This window comes from Mastacembelus armatus, chromosome 1, assembly GCF_900324485.2.
Source record: "Mastacembelus armatus chromosome 1, fMasArm1.2, whole genome shotgun sequence".
NCBI classification, from domain to species: Eukaryota; Metazoa; Chordata; class Actinopteri; order Synbranchiformes; family Mastacembelidae; genus Mastacembelus; species Mastacembelus armatus.
In genome coordinates this window covers 7,364,571-7,383,002 of record NC_046633.1, presented here as the reverse complement: position 1 = coordinate 7,383,002, position 18,432 = coordinate 7,364,571, and the positions used below count along the sequence as shown (strand labels likewise).

Genomic DNA, 18,432 nt, shown 5'->3' with positions numbered 1-18,432 from the left:
CTACAATTCAGCCAATGGACTGTTTACACTAGACAACATATATTATGACGTAATTTGTTTAACCCCGCCTCTCAAACTTTCCACTGATTTATCTCCAAAACAATACACCTGTAGAGATAGTAGTATTCACAGTATTTATTCAGTGACCCCTTTAGGGCTGTTTCGTTTCGTTTATTTGTTTGTTTGTTTTTAGCACACATGTAACTTGAAAAACATTTATACTACAAATACCATTTTCATATAGTTTTGTGTGTAGTTTTATGTAGTAGCCAGCACTTTAATAGAATGTGAAAACATTAATCAAAAAGTTCCTATTTTTCTCCTACTGTTGAAGGCAAGATTATTCTGAGGAATGTGCTTGTGAAAACTGTAACATAATAGTGCTGGAAGAGTTTTCTAAAGTCTAAAAAAACAAAACAGTTTGTTTGGATAAGATTTTACTTACATTGTGTTGTAGATCCAGATTTAAAATGTTGAGACCCTTTACTGTGGCACTCAAAACTGTGGCCAGGTGCATCCTGTTCCATGTATCCCTGAACCATTCCTGGAACTACACTGAGATCCACCTGTTGGAAAATTAATCGATTCAACAGATGCTCACAAGTGTATAAACAGTCCCACAGTTTAAACTCCATGTCAGGACAAAAACTGACACTTTTTATAGACCACTGTGATAAAATGTTGATGAAGCATCTACTATGTCTAAAGCTTTGATTGTTCCTAGGAGCATAAAAAAATCAATAATTGAGAAATGTAATAAGAACCATGACATGGCTAAACTAAGTGACCAGGCTAGTAGGGGTTTGGTCGAAAACCCTAACAGTCACTCTAACACACCTTCAGCATTCCTCTGCAGAGATGGATGAACTTGCCAGAAGGACAACCATCTCAGCAAAATGCTATTTTTGGTAGAGCAGCTAGAGAGAAGTAATTTTGAAGAAACCCACACAGACACAGGGAGAACATTAAAAACTCCACACAGAAAGGCCCCAGGGTCAAACAGGACTCAAATCTGTAAGATTCTATCTGTGAGCCACCATTGCTAACCACCATGCAGCCCAAAACTGCTCATCACCTGGCTAATATTATATTATATATAATATATAATATTATAATATCCATATAGTGAAGCATGGTGGTAGCAGTGTCATTCTGTGGGTGAGATTATTGGGGATGATTACCAAATACAGGTTGGTCCGCAAAAAAACCCCAAAAAACAAAAAACTTGCTCCACAGTGCAGAGATGACCTGAAAATGGGGTGGCTGTTTATCTTTTAGCACAGCAATGACCTGAAATATGCAGATAAGTTAACACTTGAGGGGCTTTGGAACAAGTCCACTCAAAGTTTAGGCTTAAACCCTAGAAACCTATCTTCTGTTCCAACATTCAATAAAGACAAAATCAACACTATAAGTTATGTTGTAGTTAGAATTAATTAAACAAATAGTATATTTTCTTTTCAAAATAAAGATCAAATTTGCTGACAAGAAAACAAATTTAACTATAATGCATGCCATATTGTGGTGTTATGTTTTGTTTCCCATGTTGTGAAACAGGCATGCGTGGATGTGGCATCTATTCAAATTAATGTCATGGATGTAATTTTGAGTAATCGGTGTGAAAATAAAAATGTCAGCATGACAAAAGGCATAAATTCATAACAGAGAATGACCAAACATAAAAGGCAAAAGCTATTACACTCTCATCTCTGATGTATTAAACTAGGTCATTTCACCTCAGGAAAGATCATTATATAAAATGAACAATGCAAAATTTCACTTTACACATTTCATTTAAGAAGCAAAAACTACCCTTCTCATTAAGCCAAGTAAAAAGGTTTTGCATAATAATTGTGTTTTGATACAAATGTACACAAATTTACCAAGTGGAGGGCATTATTGGTTGTCTTTTCTTGTAGGTGCACTAGCAGCAAATGGATACTGAGCACCACCAAGTGGTCAAACAAGCTTAGTGTCTTGCGCGTGGAGTAAAACAAAACAATCCATGCACAATGATTTATGACTTTAAAGAAAAAAAGTGTCATGCAGGCAAAATAAGAGACAAATAACCACAAAGAGATCCAAAAAATACACAAAATAATCAAAAGATTACACAGAAAAACAACTGTAAAGAGCCACAGACTGACCAAAAAAAAAGACCAAACGACGACAAAGAGAACAAACATAAAGGGACACACAATGACCACAACAGAAGCAAAACAGTTACAAAGAGACCAAAAATATTCATAAAGAGATCCCAAACGACTATGAAACAAAAGCTGAAGGGATGCAAAATGACACAAAGACAAAAAAGACCACAGGGAGTCTAAAATACCTTCACAGACAGAGAAACACTATGAAGACACACACACAAAAAAAGAGTTTAGAGGGTTTTTCAGTTTAGAGGGAGGTCCATATTGTCAGACACTGAATTGCTTTGTTGTCATAGTAACCGCTGACCCAAACATACAGAGATTATATAACGTCTACATCTAAATATTGTATTACAGTTTAGTAAATGTATTTTAGTAAAAGTAAGGCTCATAAAGCGTAATAAAGGGTTAAAACGCTTCTTTTAAATACACCTATTACTTTCAGGGAAACTTATTCACGTTTTTACTTAAAAACATCTAATCCCAACCGAGTCCAAACAAACGGTTTATTTATGAAAACCTTCACCAGTAAATTATCCTATTAGCCTTTTACTGTTGATATTTGAGGGGAGGAAAATGTTGTAGTCTTTTCCATTCTTTAAGTGCGACGCCATGACTTGTAATGTAATCTGAGTCCAAATGGGAATGAGAGTTTTTGGGGGAGCAGTTCAAGAACAAGATGGCTGTCCTGGAGCAACAAAAAGTATCTTTCTTCTTCTACAAGAACGCGGCACTTTAACGCGGTTTTTTAATTTCATGCTCGTATTTACCAACTTTTCAGAGCTTTACAATCGATTTAGAGCAACACATGAAGCTTTTCGGACCCTCTCAGCCCGCTCGGTGTTTTCTCAAGGAAAAGTTTTTAACGGTGTAGGGAGGTGAAGATTAGTTACTACCGCTGAGGAGATTATCGTTAAAATGTGTCTGTTGTGACTTTTGCATTGAGTAAAATAAGTTGTGTACCTGGGTTATCATTTTGTTAGTTATCTGACTTTTTCGGTTTCGCAGTGTTTGATTGTCCTTAAAGCGAAAAAACACCCGAAATGCTTCAGTTATAAACATTTTTGGATTTTTTTTTTTTTTGGGTATAAACTGTAGTTTTTTCAGATGCTCCACATCAGATAAAAACAAACAAACAAACAAAAATTGGACTATGAGTTCATCCCGAGTCAGACCCCAGCAGCTACCCCAGAGCCAGACTGGCAGGTTGCCGCATAGACTAGACTCCAGCGAGGGGATAGAGATGGAGAACATCCAGCATCAAGACCTGGGTCTCGGAGGAGTCATAGGCACCCCGTCACCTCCCTCCAGACAAGCATGGAGTCGGGATAACCCTGGCTTTGAACCCGAAGATGAGATTATGGAAGCCGACTGGCCTCCAGCGAGTCCCGGGAGGAGGTCGGTGTCCACGGCCTCCAGCAACAGCTGCAGCAGCGGTTTGGGCAGTTTCACCGGCGGTGGCAGCAGCACCCACATCCCCCGAGGAGGACTCTACCCGACCCCAACTGTGGATGCCCAGCAGCAAGACAGGCATGGGCACCCCAGCTGCATGAAGCAGATACTCCAAAAAATCAGAAGTTAGTCACTTTCTTTACTCTCTGTAACCGCACTTTTCATGGCGTGATGAAATCTTCCAAAAAAAAAAAAAAAACTGTTTACTCTTCTTTGCTGATAATCAACAGCCATGATACTATCTAAATAAAATGAAATTAGGTTTGTTTTTGGGTGTGACGTTTGTCACTGTGAGCCACCAAATTTGCTTATGCCACTGTTCTAGCCCTAGTTTTTTTTTTATTTTGGAAAATAAATGGCTTGTTATTTGGCCTGTTGTTCTCCCCACTGTCTTATCCACAACAGACAGCCACAGTTAAAAGTTAAAAAGAAATAAGATGAGAACTTTCCCAAACCCACATTACAAAGTTATTTACCCAGGGCAGTTCATTCTAATTAATTATACAATCAAATAGCCTGTAAAATCAAATCAAATGGAGAACTTTGTGGTACTGAAGGACATCAGTTGAATCACTAAAAAACTAAAGTGAAAATCAAGTTAAAAACAAACACGTTAAATCAGTAGGCTATAAATGTATGTTTAGCTTTGAGGAGATTTAAAATAATGTTTTTAATCTACTACATTTCACATGAAATTTTATGAAATGCTGTCTGTAGTCTAATCCTTTAGAACATAATCCCACTGTAAGTTATAATGCAGTGTTTGTGCAATAATACTCACATTCTTTCCTTCGCAGTTCTGTGGGGCACAGAGCTGATGGAGGACAGTCACAGCAGTCGAGAAAGATTCCTCAGAAACGTACTGAGGGAGATGCTCACATACGTTGCATTCCTCATCACTATTTGTATCTGTAAGTACATGCAAATAAATACAGACAAAAACATTCACAAGAGTGAGATTATTATAAAAACATCCCTGCAATACACAGTAGTCCTACATATCTTTTTTGACGACATATCCATAAAGAAATCACGTGTACCCAGAAACTAGTCCTGGGTTAAACTTAAATGACAGCTCATCCAAGTGACTCATAGAAAGCTTTTTAAAATGTTAAAATGCCACAGAATGTGCCTGGGCACCTTTCCTGAAGCTGAAAAAAATATTTTCCAAACTGTATGCTTGATGGTTTTGGCAGCGGAAAAGCTAATCTTCTGTGCTTCTCAGGGAGCCTAAATTTCAACAACACAAACAGCATTTTAGGAATGACCAAAATAATTAAAATGTGTGATGAAAAAGTGCATTGTAAAGTTTCCTTATTCTTGTTTCTCTCCTGTAATAAAAATTGCCACACTGTGGTTTAGGGTGGATCAGGAAATGATTTTCTGGCAGACTGGGTTAATGGATATTCTTCCAGACAGAGCTTGACTATTTAAAGGAATTTCCAGAGCTACTCCCTGATGAATGTTGTACCCTACAGGGAATAGCAGTACATGGATAATTTAGAGTATGATTTTTTGTCTTTGCTAGGCCATACTGGGTGTAAGCAGTGCATTCACAAAACACTGACTTTTGGCATAATTGTAGTAATGGTTATGTTATACTGTGATTTTCTCATTAGTGACCTATGGGATGGTGAGTGCCAATATGTACTACTATACTAAAGTCATGTCTCAGCTTTTCCTGGACACACCACTGTCTCCTGGGCATCCTTCCACTTTTAAGCAACTCTCAACCATGGAGGATTTCTGGAAGGTAAAATGCAGCATTTTGGTCACATGAGCTTCAGAGGTGCTGGTTTGTTATGGTGGATTTTGTTACCCTCAGACAGAACCAAAGTAGTTAGGTCATCCTTTTTTTCGGTTTATGCCACCCAACATCTAAGGAATGCAGTTTACAATTATAGCATCAAAGGTCCTAATACATAGGAAGTTCTACAGAGAGTAAATAAACTGAAACATAAATGCAAACAGCCAGACAACAAATCAGATTAATTTAAAAACATAGAAGTATTAACAGCAAAATATTGCACAAATACTAAGAAAAAACTTTATAAAGTGCACTGTCTGGCCTTTCCTGTGCCACCGTTCTGACTGCACAAAACATGTAGTTCACAGAGGGACCCTTCCTCAATGGCATGTACTGGGAGGTGTGGTACAACAACCAGAACCTGCCAGAGAATCAAAGTCTCATCTATTATGAGAACCTCCTCCTTGGGGTCCCACGCCTACGCCAGGTAAAAGTCCACAATCAGTCCTGCTCCATCCATGAAGATCTGAGAGATGAGGTCCAGGATTGCTACAGCATGTACACCCCAGGCAATGAGGACACTGCCTCCTTTGGCTCGAAGAATGGAACTGCGTAAGTCCATGCAACTACAGCTGTGATATGTATTACACTAACAAATGTCTACAGCCTTGTTTTTTGTGTGTCTGTTAGGTGGGTCTATACAACAGAGAGTAAGATGAACGGGAGCAGTTATTGTGGTCAGGTGTCTAAATATGGAGGTGGAGGATACTACCAAGATCTGTCTCGTACAAAAGAGGAGTCAGCAATCCAACTGCAGTTTCTCAAAGACCACCTGTGGCTGGACAGAGGGACTAGAGCAGTCTTTCTGGACTTCTCTGTTTACAATGGAAACATCAACCTCTTCTGCATTGTTAGGTGAGAATCATCAGTCACAACACACCTGTTTGGGTCAATTTTTAAAAATCTGTAAATAGCCCAATATTACAAATCACACAATTGCCCTGTAAAACAGTGGCAACTGATGGAAACAACCACTTCAACAGGAAATAACATTCTTTAAGAACTCCTCAAAATTTTATCAGACAATAATAACAAAACTAGAAAAGACAACACTTTCTAAAGAATATTTGTGTGCTAGCTACTGAAAATCTGTAATAGTGGTAGTAGTGGTTATTACCCATCCTACAACAAATCCAATAATCATTAGGTCTGAACTCAGAAATGGACATCACGATTTTCCATTTGCTTGTTTTGCTCTACAAATAGTCCATAACCCACATGTATTCAGTGTTTGGTAATATGAAACAGAGGGCATTTATATTGATGAATTACTTACATTTTCTATTAACTACTACAAATCAATGAATAGTGTAAGAATTTGTACTTTATAAAATAAGGTTACATGCTGATAACTGAAACACTCACAAATAACACCAAAGGGCAATGTTTTCTTTTCTCTCTTGCAGTGAAAAAGCATCCTTGTTCATTTCTTACATTCACTACATAAAATATACTTTCCCCTCCATTTATTAAGCTTAAAACAAAATTATTAATGATTTGTTTCCACAAAATAACAGCCCTGGTTTGTTAGTACCTTTCAATCAATATTTTTAGTTTACTTAATGTGATGCATTTGTTAGGTTGTTGGCGGAGTTCCCTGCTACTGGTGGGGTGGTGACCTCCTCACAGTTTCAGACAGTGCGTCTGGTACGATATGTGTCCAGCTGGGACTACTTTGTAGGTGTGTGTGAGGTGGCCTTCTGCATCTTCATTCTATATTATGTCGTGGAGGAGGTGCTGGAGATCCGAATCCACCGCCTGCATTACTTCAAGAGCCTGTGGAACTGCCTGGATGTTCTCATTGTGGTGGTGCGTATCAAGGTTGTTTGGATTATATAGTAATACAGCATTTCAACAAGACTGAGGGTGCTACGCCCATTCTGCTCTTTTTTCAGTTGAGCGTTGTTGCTATTATCATGAACATAACCAGAACAGCCATGGTTGGGAACCTTCTCAAAGGCCTTTTGGAGAATCACACAGCTCACCCCATCTTTGAACCCTTGGCCAACCTGCAGATCCAGTTCAACAATGTGGCCGCAGTCATTGTCTTTTTTTCCTGGGTCAAGGTATAAATCCTTCTGCATTGCTTTACCATCATTCCAAAACTAAAATCATGGAAACATGAGATTCCAATCACTGTACATCGATACTAACGATAATTTGTCACATCTTCTCAGCTTTTTAAATTCATCAACATCAATAAGACTATGAGTCAGCTGTCTACCACTATGTCTCGCTGTGCCAAGGACCTGGTAGGCTTTGCCATCATGTTCTTCATCATCTTTCTGGCATATGCTCAACTGGCCTACTTGGTGTTTGGAACCCAAGTCGATGATTTCAGCACTTTCCAAGCCAGCATGTAAGAACATGTCCAGTATAGGCAACTAATGTACAGATACAACAAATGTTTCTTGATGCTTAACATGTTGAAATTTTTCTTGCTGTTTGTGAAGTTTTACCCAGTTCCGTATAATTCTGGGAGACTTTGAGTTCTCAGAGATCGAGACAGCGAACCCAGTGCTTGGACCTATTTACTTCACCACCTTTGTTTTCTTTATTTTCTTCATTCTCATGGTGAGTAAGGGGGTCACCAGTTGTGTTAAAGCCACAGCATATGTAACTTTGTTAACAAATGCACCTCACTAAAAAAAGAAGACAATTTCTTTCTTTTTATATAGAACATGTTCCTGGCCATCATCAACGACACATACTCTGAAGTGAAGGCTGATATGTCCCAGCAGAGGTCTGAGATGGAGATGACTGATCTCATTAAGAAGGTATTGATCATTTATTTTTGCTAGGTAGATTTTCATTAAATCAAAATTTCTATGGTAATAATGAGTGTACACCTAAACGTTTTGGGTATGGTTGTAGCAACTTATAAAAAAATATTAGAAAATCTTAGGCAGTAAATGAAAGTGTAAAAAAAGCATGTCTAATATAAACACATTGTTAATGATTTCTGGGGGGTGGGGGTTTTCTAGGGTTGTAATAAAGCTTTGATGAAGCTGAGACTGAAGAAGACAGCAGTAGACAACATCTCTGACAGTTTACGTCAGGCTGGGGGCAAACTGAACTTTGATGAACTTCGTCAGGATCTTAAAGGGTGACATATCATGATTATCTAAGCTATTAAATATTTTTAATTTAACTTATTATTTGATGTCACCTCTCCTCAATGTGGTGATTTTGTTTCTCAGAAAGGGCCACACGGATGCAGAGATTCAGGCCATCTTTGCTAAGTATGATCAAGATGGTGATCAGGAGCTGACTGAGCATGAACATCAGCAAATGAGAGATGACCTGGAGAAAGAGAGAGTGAGTAATGATTGCATCACAGCTTGTGGGATCAGTCATTTGTTTCTGTGACTGATCCTAAATAAGAAATACCTGGAAAAATATAGGGCAGTGTCTAGTGTTCAGTGTGCTTCTGCTCGGATGCTAGGAGGACTTGGATCTGGAACGCAATTCACTGACCAGACCCAGCACTGGACGGAGCTTCCCTCGTGCCCAGGATGACTCAGAGGAGGATGATGATGAGGACAGTGGCCATAGCTCTCGTCGCCGTGGCAGCAGCTCAGGGGGTGTCTCCTATGATGAGTTTCAAGTGTAGGGAGCTTTAGTTTTATTATGTAATCTAATGTAGTAGTATGATATGATTGAGATGTAATAATATAAGGGAACTAATAGCTCTCTGTGTCTCAGGCTGGTGAGACGTGTGGACAGGATGGAGCACTCTATTGGCAGCATAGTGTCTAAGATAGATGCTGTGATTGTGAAGCTGGAAGCCATGGAGAGAGCTAAACTTAAAAGGAGGGATGTCCTGGGCAGGCTGCTGGACGGTGTCATGGAGGTGAGACACAAGACATACACAATTAATGCGTTTACACACACTTAAGAGTGTATCAATCAATCAAAGTTTTTATATTATCAGCAGATCACATGACTGGGGTTTGAGGATGAACCCACAGAGAATTATCCTTGGACTCTGCTCTTGCATCATTTCTACAGAAATAGCTTCTTTCATCTCATTGTTGTTTTCAGGACCAACAATGCAGTAATCATTTTAAACATCTTGGTAGGGAAGGGGACACTGGGAAGATAGCATCTTAAATCATAATGCAAGTACAAGAAAGATATAAGACATGCTTTGTAAGGTTGGGAGAAATGGGAATATTGATTCTATGTGGACATATAAACTTACAGTAGGCTTTATGTTGTCAGATTTACTGAATGATGTAGTTTTTTGTGTGCATATAAACATTGTGCATTACTTAATCTGTTTCTGTGTGTCAGGATGATCGTCTGGGACGTGACACAGACGCTCACAGGGACCAGATGGAGAGGCTGGTGAGGGAGGAACTGGAGCGCTGGGAGTCTGATGATATGGGCTCACAGGTCAGCCATCCACAGCTAGCCACTCCTGTTGGCCCGCGGCCCCGTCCGTCCTCTTCCCTGTCTACCGACGGCCTCGATACAAGCACAAATGGGAGCAGTCATGTGTGAAGACATGACCGGCTTAACAGTCCTCCACTCTGGGAAAAAAAAAACTCTCTATTGGCAATTTCCTGTCGTGGTAAAAGCAATTTCAGATGTTTGCATAACAAGAATATATTGAAACTGTTTAAATTCCTTGACACATTGCAAAGGAGGTGACAAAGTTAGGCTCCACCTCAGATACTTCAATGCACTGAAAATGAGCGAGGATCTCCTGAGAGAGAGAGAGAGAAGTATTCTCTAAAGCTAATATCCAGTCTTAATTTAACATAACGATGAAAGGAATATAAAAATGTGAGATAATGAAAGATTTACAGTATTAAACATGATTAGACATAATATTGGATGTAAATCGTCAACTCGCAAACATGCTCCAACTGTACTCGGAATACACAGCATATGATTTAATATTACATGAAAAGTATGCTCACCTGCTTCATTTTATTCAGATGTCTTAACATTTCAAATACCATTTGAATGTTAGTTTTGCTGATTATTTTTTCATCATGTTAATATACAGTAGGTACAAGTGTGGCATGTTCTGTCATATTTACTCATCTTCTGTATATCAATTAAGCTTCAAATTAAATCGCTTATGATTTTATGATACATGTAACTTGAAACAAACTTCAATTTGGAGTGCATCTAGTGTTCATGGGAAACCCATGCATTTATTTTTTTTCTCTGTGCCTTACTTTTTATAATGTCTTTTTTAATGTTATCCCAAATAAATTGGTATTAAAATAATGGCTTTAATTATTTTGAGTTTAATTCATTTGATGTGAGAATAGCGCAAAATGTAAAGCAAATACATACTGTGTACTACTGAATATACAGTGTGAGAACAGACAAGGTTTTGATAAATAGTATTAGACAATAGGTTATACAAAATACTGATTTGGAAGGATTTGCCTTATTAAGAACAATTACATCTAGAAACTATTGTACATGTAGCAATTGATTGAAATGATTGAATTCATGTTCATTCTGACAACATATATTAGATATGAAGCATGTTGAAATATAAATGAGTTGAAATATGAGTTAAAATTTAGTGCTTAGTACCAAAACATCTCAAATGCAATCAAAGTTCATTTTAGACTAGAAGATAAAAGCTCAATTATTCCTTTTTTTTTTTATTTGACTCTAAATACACTAGAATAACCAAAAATATGTCATTTAATGTACAAATACTGTTGCCCAAAAGTGGTGATTTACCAGATGCTATCAACAATTATTTTTTACATTTTTGTTTGTGTATGGATTAACAATTGTAGATACATTTTAATTACAGTAATTTAAATCTGTTAATTCTAATTTTGAACTTCGGCCAGAGCCAGGCCAGCTGCATTATCTGCCTCCAGTCTTTGTGCTAAGCTAAGCTACCCATAGATCCATTTTCACGCACAGGCATTGAGTGATAGCTTATCTAACTCCATTTAAAAAAAAAAAAAAAAAAAAAAAATTAACTTATCCATTAATAGCTAAATTTTTCATGAGCATCTACTGGCTTCAAACACTAAAACAATGCAGAGTCAACGATTTAAGTAAATTTCTTGATGTAGCGGAGTTTCAGATAGGCAATAATGAGGAATATGATCGTCATGACAGTCAAAGCCAAATGATTCTCCCACAGTCCCCGGGTGGTGTACTCTATTCCCAGGTAGTCCAGATACTGCTCCCCTGTACATCTGAAATAAGGCATGCCCAAACTGATCAGGGACTCGAGGACCACATGGTGTAAACCAGTGAGATACAACATGAACATGTACTGTATGTAGCTCTACTCACGTCAGGCCAGCTGTGTGCACACTGCAGTTGGTCATTGTACTGGACATGTTTCCTCTCACAGCCTCCTCACAGAACCTCAAACCCACAAACTCATTGATCTTCAGGGCCTGGACAGAGACAAGAAAGGCAAAATAATGTTATGCTGACCAGATGGTCAGGATGAGTAAGACTGTACACTGTATGTTGACGTGTTAATGTGGAGAAATATGTCAAAATAACTATATAAAGAAGGTGCTTATAGTGCTCAGCATTTTTTTAGGAATACGATAACAAAAAAACAACAATTCAGTCTATGAGTGTGTTTAAACTACAGTATTTAGGCTTTAGAAAGTGTTTAGGCATGGTAGCACCAATTCAGTGTTCAAGTATCTTTTTCTAGAATTGTAAAAAGGCCTGTACACAATAGTTCTTATTATTACCTTTACTATTATTACCCTTACTAAAATAAAGTCAAACCTCCTTAATTCTGACTTACAGCAAGGCCATAGCGAGGAATACTGAGGTACTTCAGCCAAGCCAGCCAGTTCATGATGCTGGGTAGGTTCACCAGGAGACCTGAGAAAATCTAAAAACACAAAACTAACTGCAGACATTTAGACATGTCACAGCAGCATAAGAAGACGTGTAACTAGTAAGATTAATTATGGCTCATTGTCACACTTGTTATTATTCTCACCTCTGAATTTACTCTAATCAGCTTTCTCCTCCTTCATTTTATCTACATTTTTATGTGTGTTAGGTTTAAATATCTCACTCATTGTAGACATTATGCAGTTTCAATGCATAGGATGATATATGATACGATACAGGCCATGTGAGACAATCAGATAACATAACCAGAACAGCCTTATAGATACAAACAGGGAAACCTAAGATTTTATATGAAATCTTATGGGCATCTCTTAGTTTCTTTTTTTTTTTTTTTGTCTCTCACCATCATGAAGACAAAAGTGATGGTCATGAGGATGCTAGCGAGAGCCACGACACTCTGGTCAGCTGAGATGGCCATGGTCATGGCTGTGGCTGTGTAGGCCACAAGAGTCACCGTCAGCGTGAAGACAAAAAAGGCTGCTACTGTGGATTTGAGCCCTGGAGTGGATGCACATATAGTTATTAGAGACTATGAGCAGCTTTTTCAGTAAACTCAGCATTTGATCGAATTCTGAAAGACTGAAACCTTTGGTAATCAACAGATCAATTTGTTTTTCGATCTGTTAGTCTTACCGATTAGAAAATAGACAATACAGCTGAAGATAACAGAGGTGATGGTGCGCAGAGTGATGTCAGACAGGATCTTTGAGAAGAAGTAGACAGACACTCTGTAGTAGCCACTGATGTACTCATGCCTATGATCAGAGAATACGAGCAAAAAAACACAGTCCAGACGGTATTTGTACAATTAGACAGTTTTTGTGTTTCAGCGTTTGTAATTTAATTTCACTTGAATTTACATCAATATAAAAAAAACTGTATTAGAGATATAGTCCTGTTATTACATAGTGCCCAACAAGTAAATGGATAGATATGTATGAAGTCAAGCTAAACCAACATATTTTGTTTTGTGGTGAATCCTATGAGGTTGTGTCATGTTACATCCTGGAGAACATTTTTAACTTGCTGTGCAGTCACAAAGGGATTTTGCTTCACTATGCAAATAATTTTTTGCTCATTTACCAGACTTTACTTCTTTGTCTACCACATCATGTGCCACTTTTTAGGTTTTGTGTGTGCACCTGCTTTAGACTGCACCAAACTATTAATTTTAGCAAATCAAATACCTTAGATATCCTTCAAACAGATTCCCCCTTTTTGAGCCTTATTTTTATTTTCTTTACTTGCATCGCCACTTCTTTACTTCTCAAATTTGCATGCGGCCTCACTTCAATACAGGCAATGCTTAACTTTCAACTCTGAGCCACATGTGATCTCTTTTGTGCATGAACTAACATTGAAATGACACACAGCTGCCCAAGAAACATTTAACAGGGTTCAAGTATCCAATTCCCTTTCCTGTGAGACCCCTGGAACTTTCTGAAATTTAAGAACATTTTAATTCTGCTGTATATTTTATTGTGTTTGGGGAATTGCTATAAAAAAGTGAATTTGTTTTTCTTTTACCATTGACTTATCTTTTAGCAGTGTCTCTTGAAAGAGATTTATTTCCTACACTGGAAATGAACGAAATTACTTACACAAACAGTTTCCTCTCCATGATGAAGAGCTCAGCTGCAGATACGGTGCTGAAACACTGGTTGGTAGTGATGAAGAAGAGGGCACCCATCCTGCAAGAGGCATTAAACCAAAAACTATTTCATTAGGTCTCTCAAATGAGTTCAGTTCACAAAAAATACAGATCAAATGACAACTGGTTTAGTGTAGCCTATACTAGCAAATAAAAGTAAATATAAGTAAAAGAGCTGCTGGACAATCTGAATTTCCCCCATGGGGGATGAATAAAGTATCTATCTATCTAGCATCCCAGTTCTTCAGGTTTTTGGAGTACCTTGTACACACACGCGCGCACACGCGCGCGCACACGCACACGCACACGCACACGCACACGCACACTCTTTCAGTATAGATACTCCTACCTGTTCTGGATTCCACTCTGATCGTCCTTGACTCCAAAGAAAATGGCTCCTACGATGAGGGCAAGGAAAATGTTGACTCCCAGCTGCACAGACAGAAATATAACACATTTGCTCAACAGAGGTAATGGCTCATTTAATATGCCAGATTTTATAAAGTCCTGTGCAATGACCCTTATGAAGCCCAAACACAACGGCCTCACTATTAAGTTGTTCATAGTACTACTCTTAAGTGTTTTGACCAGAGTTTTGACCCTAAGTCTGTTTTCTCTCTCCTTTCTGCAAAAAGGTGAAGTTATGTCAGAAATGGGGCAGCTGAGTGGTTAGTACTGTTTCCTCACAGCAAGAAGGTTTTTAGATTGAAACCCAGCAGGGGACTTTCTCTGTGGAGTTTGCATGTTCTCCCTGTGCTTGTGTGGGTTTTCTCCAGGTACTCTGGTTTCCTCCCACAGTCCAAAAACATGTATGTCAGGTTGATTGGTGACTCTAAATTGCCCATAGGAGTGAGTGTGAGTGTGTGAGGTTGTTTGTCTCTATGTGGCCCTGTGATGGACTGGGGACCTGTCCAGGGTGTACCCCTGCCTTTCACCCAAAGAGAGCTGGGATAGGCCCCAGCAGATCCCTGTGACCCTAAATAGGAACATCCTGCTTCTCTTTCAGATCAATGTATCAATGTATCAATTAGACAACAATCAGACCTGCTGCTGGTAGAAGAAGACAGAAGAGTGAGAAGTAAGAGTAAAAATTTTAATCCTAACAATTTATAGGGTATGACAGGACTAAGTGTTTCCCAGGGTGAAGGAATAAGCTAATAAGGTTGAGCCTTTTTCACCCCATCCCCTTGGCCTGTCATGTGAAAGTAGGGCAGTGGAGGGAAAGGTCATAACGCCATCATGTGATGAATCGCAGGGCACTGCTAAGGGGCTTTGGGCAGATATGATATCAGTTCAGGTCCTGGTCTAAAGAGGCAAGAGTGGGGTCAAAGCAGTCACCAAAGCTGATTACGGTGCCCATTCCAAGTAGACTCCTCATGGGAGATTATTTTGACGTATTTAGTGCCAATTAGCTGTTAATAATTATTGAAGTGAGGAGAGTTCTGATAGTGTTAAACTGCCATGGGGTGACTAGTGAGAGCATTAAATCTGAACTCCTCTATAAGTGCTGCCTATGTAGGCTGTTCATGGTAATAAAGTCAAAAGTCTGTGAGTTTTAATAGAGCCGAGGTGATAGAGGGACATCCCATCATTAAAAAACAAACCAAAAAAAAAACTGCATTAATTATTGATTCATCTGTCAGAGCTTGACACTAGAACTTGATGAGGTGGTACATGTCTGCAAGAAAAAAACAGCACATACTCACACGAAAAACAGCAAATTGTTATTTTTATACTTCATTATTTGTATGCATCAAACAAGCAAGACATATTAATTACTAAGCTTTAGATGTGCCGATAGATGGAGTTTAGACAGAGGCATGCAAGCTGTTTTCTCTGTTTCCAGTCTGTATGCTAAGCTAAGATAGCCAGAGAAACTAAATATATAAAATAGTTTCTCATAATTTGATTGAAGGGTTTCATATTTTGTGTGGTAAAGTGGTAAATGAGAAAATGATCCATACTTGGGCTACAGATGTTTGTGGGTTCAGCATGAGGTTCTGGAAGGTTCTCTTCAGTACCCAACATAGCTGGTGAAAGAAGGTGGTGTTGTAGGTGATGGTGTGGGATTTTAGACGTGGTACACACTCCTTGTCTAGGGTGATGTGGTCCAGCTCGGCGTGTGTGTCAGTGAAGTAACTGCTGTTCTTGTACTCCTCTACCAAGCGCTCCTCAATGCTCTGCCTGGAGTTGTGGAACTCCTCAAAGTCCAGATCTGGCCAATCACACAGGAGGAAAAGAACAGAAATACTTTTTTAGGAAATACTCAATACCACAATAGATGCCACAGAGCACTCAGTCATCTGTGTACACGTCTGGAGCTTGAAATATCAACTCATAACATTTAAAAGAGGCTCATGTCATGGATGGATGGAAAATTTGCAAGGTAATGCTTATATTATTCATACAAAACATCCAGATCCATTTAATTAGGAATGTAGAACACTTAATTAAATGTGGACAGCAGTAATTGATCAAGCTATAGTTTACACATGTGATCACCTTCAGAGCCATGCACTTTGGTCATGGCCGTGGCAGTGAAGTCTCCATTAATAACATCCAGAAAGAAGTCAGCCGGGTTGTTGTGAGGCTCACAGGGGTAGCCTATAACACAAATAAGAATAAATTAAACATCAGTGTTAAGTAGCAGCATTTCTCTTTTATTGTTAAATATTTAACATTATGCTGCATAACCATACACATGTATTTTAAATATATAAACATCAGGACCAGTATCATGATCCATGAGTTCAGTATAAACAGAGTAGTCACCAATGTTGGTGAAGTAGTTCAGAGCGTTCGCTGCTGGTCCGTGGTACACCATTTTGCCACTAACCAGCAAAGTCAGAGAGTCAAACAGTCTGTAGATGGAGTAGCGCGGCTGGTGAATGGACATTATTATGGTTCTTCCATGACCAGCCATTCTAAAAACAGACACAAACTATATAATGTCTGTTCAAATCAAACAATAAAACTTCCTCTTAGGTATATTTTCAGCATATTTGTAGTTATTGTAATCAAATTCAACATTATATTGCTAATTGTAAGATATTGATTTGGTGTTAAATCTATTGTTAAGGAAAGCCTAGCATTTGGTACATGCATAGCTTTGGAGCAGAGACGGTGATTCCACACTGAATACAATAAAAAATAAAATCAGAGGAATGCTTCATTACCTTTTCAGCAGCAGCAGGACAGCGTTAGCAGTGCTAGCATCCAGTCCTGTGGTCGGCTCATCCAAGAAAAGAACTGAGGGATCGATAATGAGCTCCATACCAATGTTTGTCCTCTTCCTCTCTCCTCCTGAGATTCCACGGGTCATCTGTGTGCCCACCTGGACAAAATCCCCATACAAGAACAAGACAACAGGGATCAATCAGTCTTTCTGGACTCTCACCTGTTGTCTTGGTGCTTTTTCAGACCACTACCCAGGTGGTTAGTTTCAGTAATCTAGACATTCTGAACATGTATGTACATTAACCTTGGTGTCCGCCACTTTAGTGAGACCCAGTTCTTTGATGAGGTGATTGACGCGAGCCTCTTTCTCAATCGGTGGCACAGAGGTGGGCAGCCGCAGAGCTGCAGAAAAGCTCAGATTTTCCCTAACGGTCAGCGTGCCCATGACCACATCTTCCTGGAAGGGAGATGACAGTTCAAGATCAGTTTCAGTCATTCTTCAACAAATTCACCATATCAACCTAAGAATGTAAAGATGTGTCAGTGCTCTGTGTGCAGTTTGTTTTGACTCACCCTCAACTGGCAGGTTTAAATAATTAAAGTAACTCAGATTCACCTGGACCACATAGCCAGACAGGCACTTAAAATTTGGAGGCTGTGGTGCTCCATCAATGAGTACTTCTCCTGAGAGACCTGAAGGTTCCTTCCTTGCAGCAAGAATATCCAAGAACCTTAAAAAAAAACCAAAACAAAGCAATGCTTAAATATATTTTTTAAAAACACGACTATTTGTAATGTATATTATTTTGAGGATTAGTGCAATACTCACGAAGATTTTCCACTTCCAGTAGGTCCAAGAATAGCGTTCAGGCCAGGTCTCATAACGCCACTGCAACACAATAACACACATAAACCAGTTTGTTCCATTTAAACACATAAAAGGCAAATATTAAGACATTTTCAAATGGTTTGCATTCATTTCTAAGCTGTATATTCTAAGATTTTCACTCTGCTGTGTCAGGTTTAAATTAAAAACATGTGGAGTGTGAAACAAAGTGGATTAACATGGTTCTTGGGCATGTGATGAAACTTAACAGCACTTAAATCAATTTTCTCATAATACATTTTCTAAATTAATTTTCCTCCTTCGTCCTGAATAGAATAATACTCATGAAAGGATTTCTGCTGTGGTTATGGATATAACGAACATTTTTTAGAAAAAAAAAAATCTTTTCTGTGTAAAACCACTGAAAAGAATTTAAGAGAAAATCCTTTGACTACACAAAAGCACCAGAAAGAGTCAGTGATATAAA

General features: G+C 38.6%; 2 protein-coding genes across 2 annotated transcripts; one reads left to right on the top strand and one right to left on the bottom strand.

The window, feature by feature from the left end:
- Window positions 1-2,779: 2,779 nt before the first annotated feature.
- On the top strand, window positions 2,780-10,656 carry pkd2 (polycystic kidney disease 2). Its single transcript, XM_026304255.2, has 15 exons — window positions 2,780-3,730; window positions 4,403-4,516; window positions 5,225-5,358; window positions 5,714-5,964; window positions 6,043-6,267; window positions 6,993-7,221; window positions 7,308-7,478; window positions 7,590-7,771; window positions 7,866-7,986; window positions 8,091-8,189; window positions 8,397-8,518; window positions 8,613-8,730; window positions 8,858-9,021; window positions 9,118-9,265; window positions 9,709-10,656. The coding sequence occupies exons 1-15, from the start codon at window positions 3,307-3,309 to the stop codon at window positions 9,916-9,918; spliced, it is 2,712 nt and encodes a 903-aa protein (XP_026160040.1). The 5' UTR covers window positions 2,780-3,306; the 3' UTR covers window positions 9,919-10,656.
- Window positions 10,657-11,414: 758 nt separating this feature from the next.
- Window positions 11,415-18,046, bottom strand: abcg2d (ATP binding cassette subfamily G member 2 (JR blood group)). Its single transcript, XM_026303118.1, has 14 exons — window positions 17,949-18,046; window positions 17,736-17,850; window positions 17,424-17,576; window positions 17,119-17,276; window positions 16,715-16,866; window positions 16,445-16,546; window positions 15,907-16,157; window positions 14,292-14,374; window positions 13,893-13,982; window positions 12,925-13,046; window positions 12,635-12,789; window positions 12,176-12,265; window positions 11,701-11,807; window positions 11,415-11,600 (listed from the first exon to the last, which is right to left on the bottom strand). Exons 1-14 carry the CDS (start codon window positions 18,044-18,046, stop codon window positions 11,453-11,455), a joined length of 1,824 nt encoding a protein of 607 aa, XP_026158903.1. The 3' UTR covers window positions 11,415-11,452.
- Window positions 18,047-18,432: the final 386 nt, after the last annotated feature.

Excerpts from the sequence above, each read along its gene's own strand:
- abcg2d (XM_026303118.1), bottom strand. The coding sequence starts at position 18,046 with ATGGAACAAACTGGTTTATGTGTGTTATTGTGTTGCAGTGGCGTTATG. Across the intron at positions 16,547-16,714 it reads GAACTACTTCACCAACATTG|GCTACCCCTGTGAGCCTCAC; the intron begins GTGACTACTCTG and ends TTTGTGTTATAG. Across the intron at positions 14,375-15,906 it reads CACAAACATCTGTAGCCCAA|CTGGGAGTCAACATTTTCCT; the intron begins GTATGGATCATT and ends CTGTCTGTGCAG.
- pkd2 (XM_026304255.2), top strand. The coding sequence starts at position 3,307 with ATGAGTTCATCCCGAGTCAGACCCCAGCAGCTACCCCAGAGCCAGACT. Across the intron at positions 5,359-5,713 it reads CCATGGAGGATTTCTGGAAG|TTCACAGAGGGACCCTTCCT; the intron begins GTAAAATGCAGC and ends CAAAACATGTAG. Across the intron at positions 8,190-8,396 it reads TGACTGATCTCATTAAGAAG|GGTTGTAATAAAGCTTTGAT; the intron begins GTATTGATCATT and ends GGGGTTTTCTAG.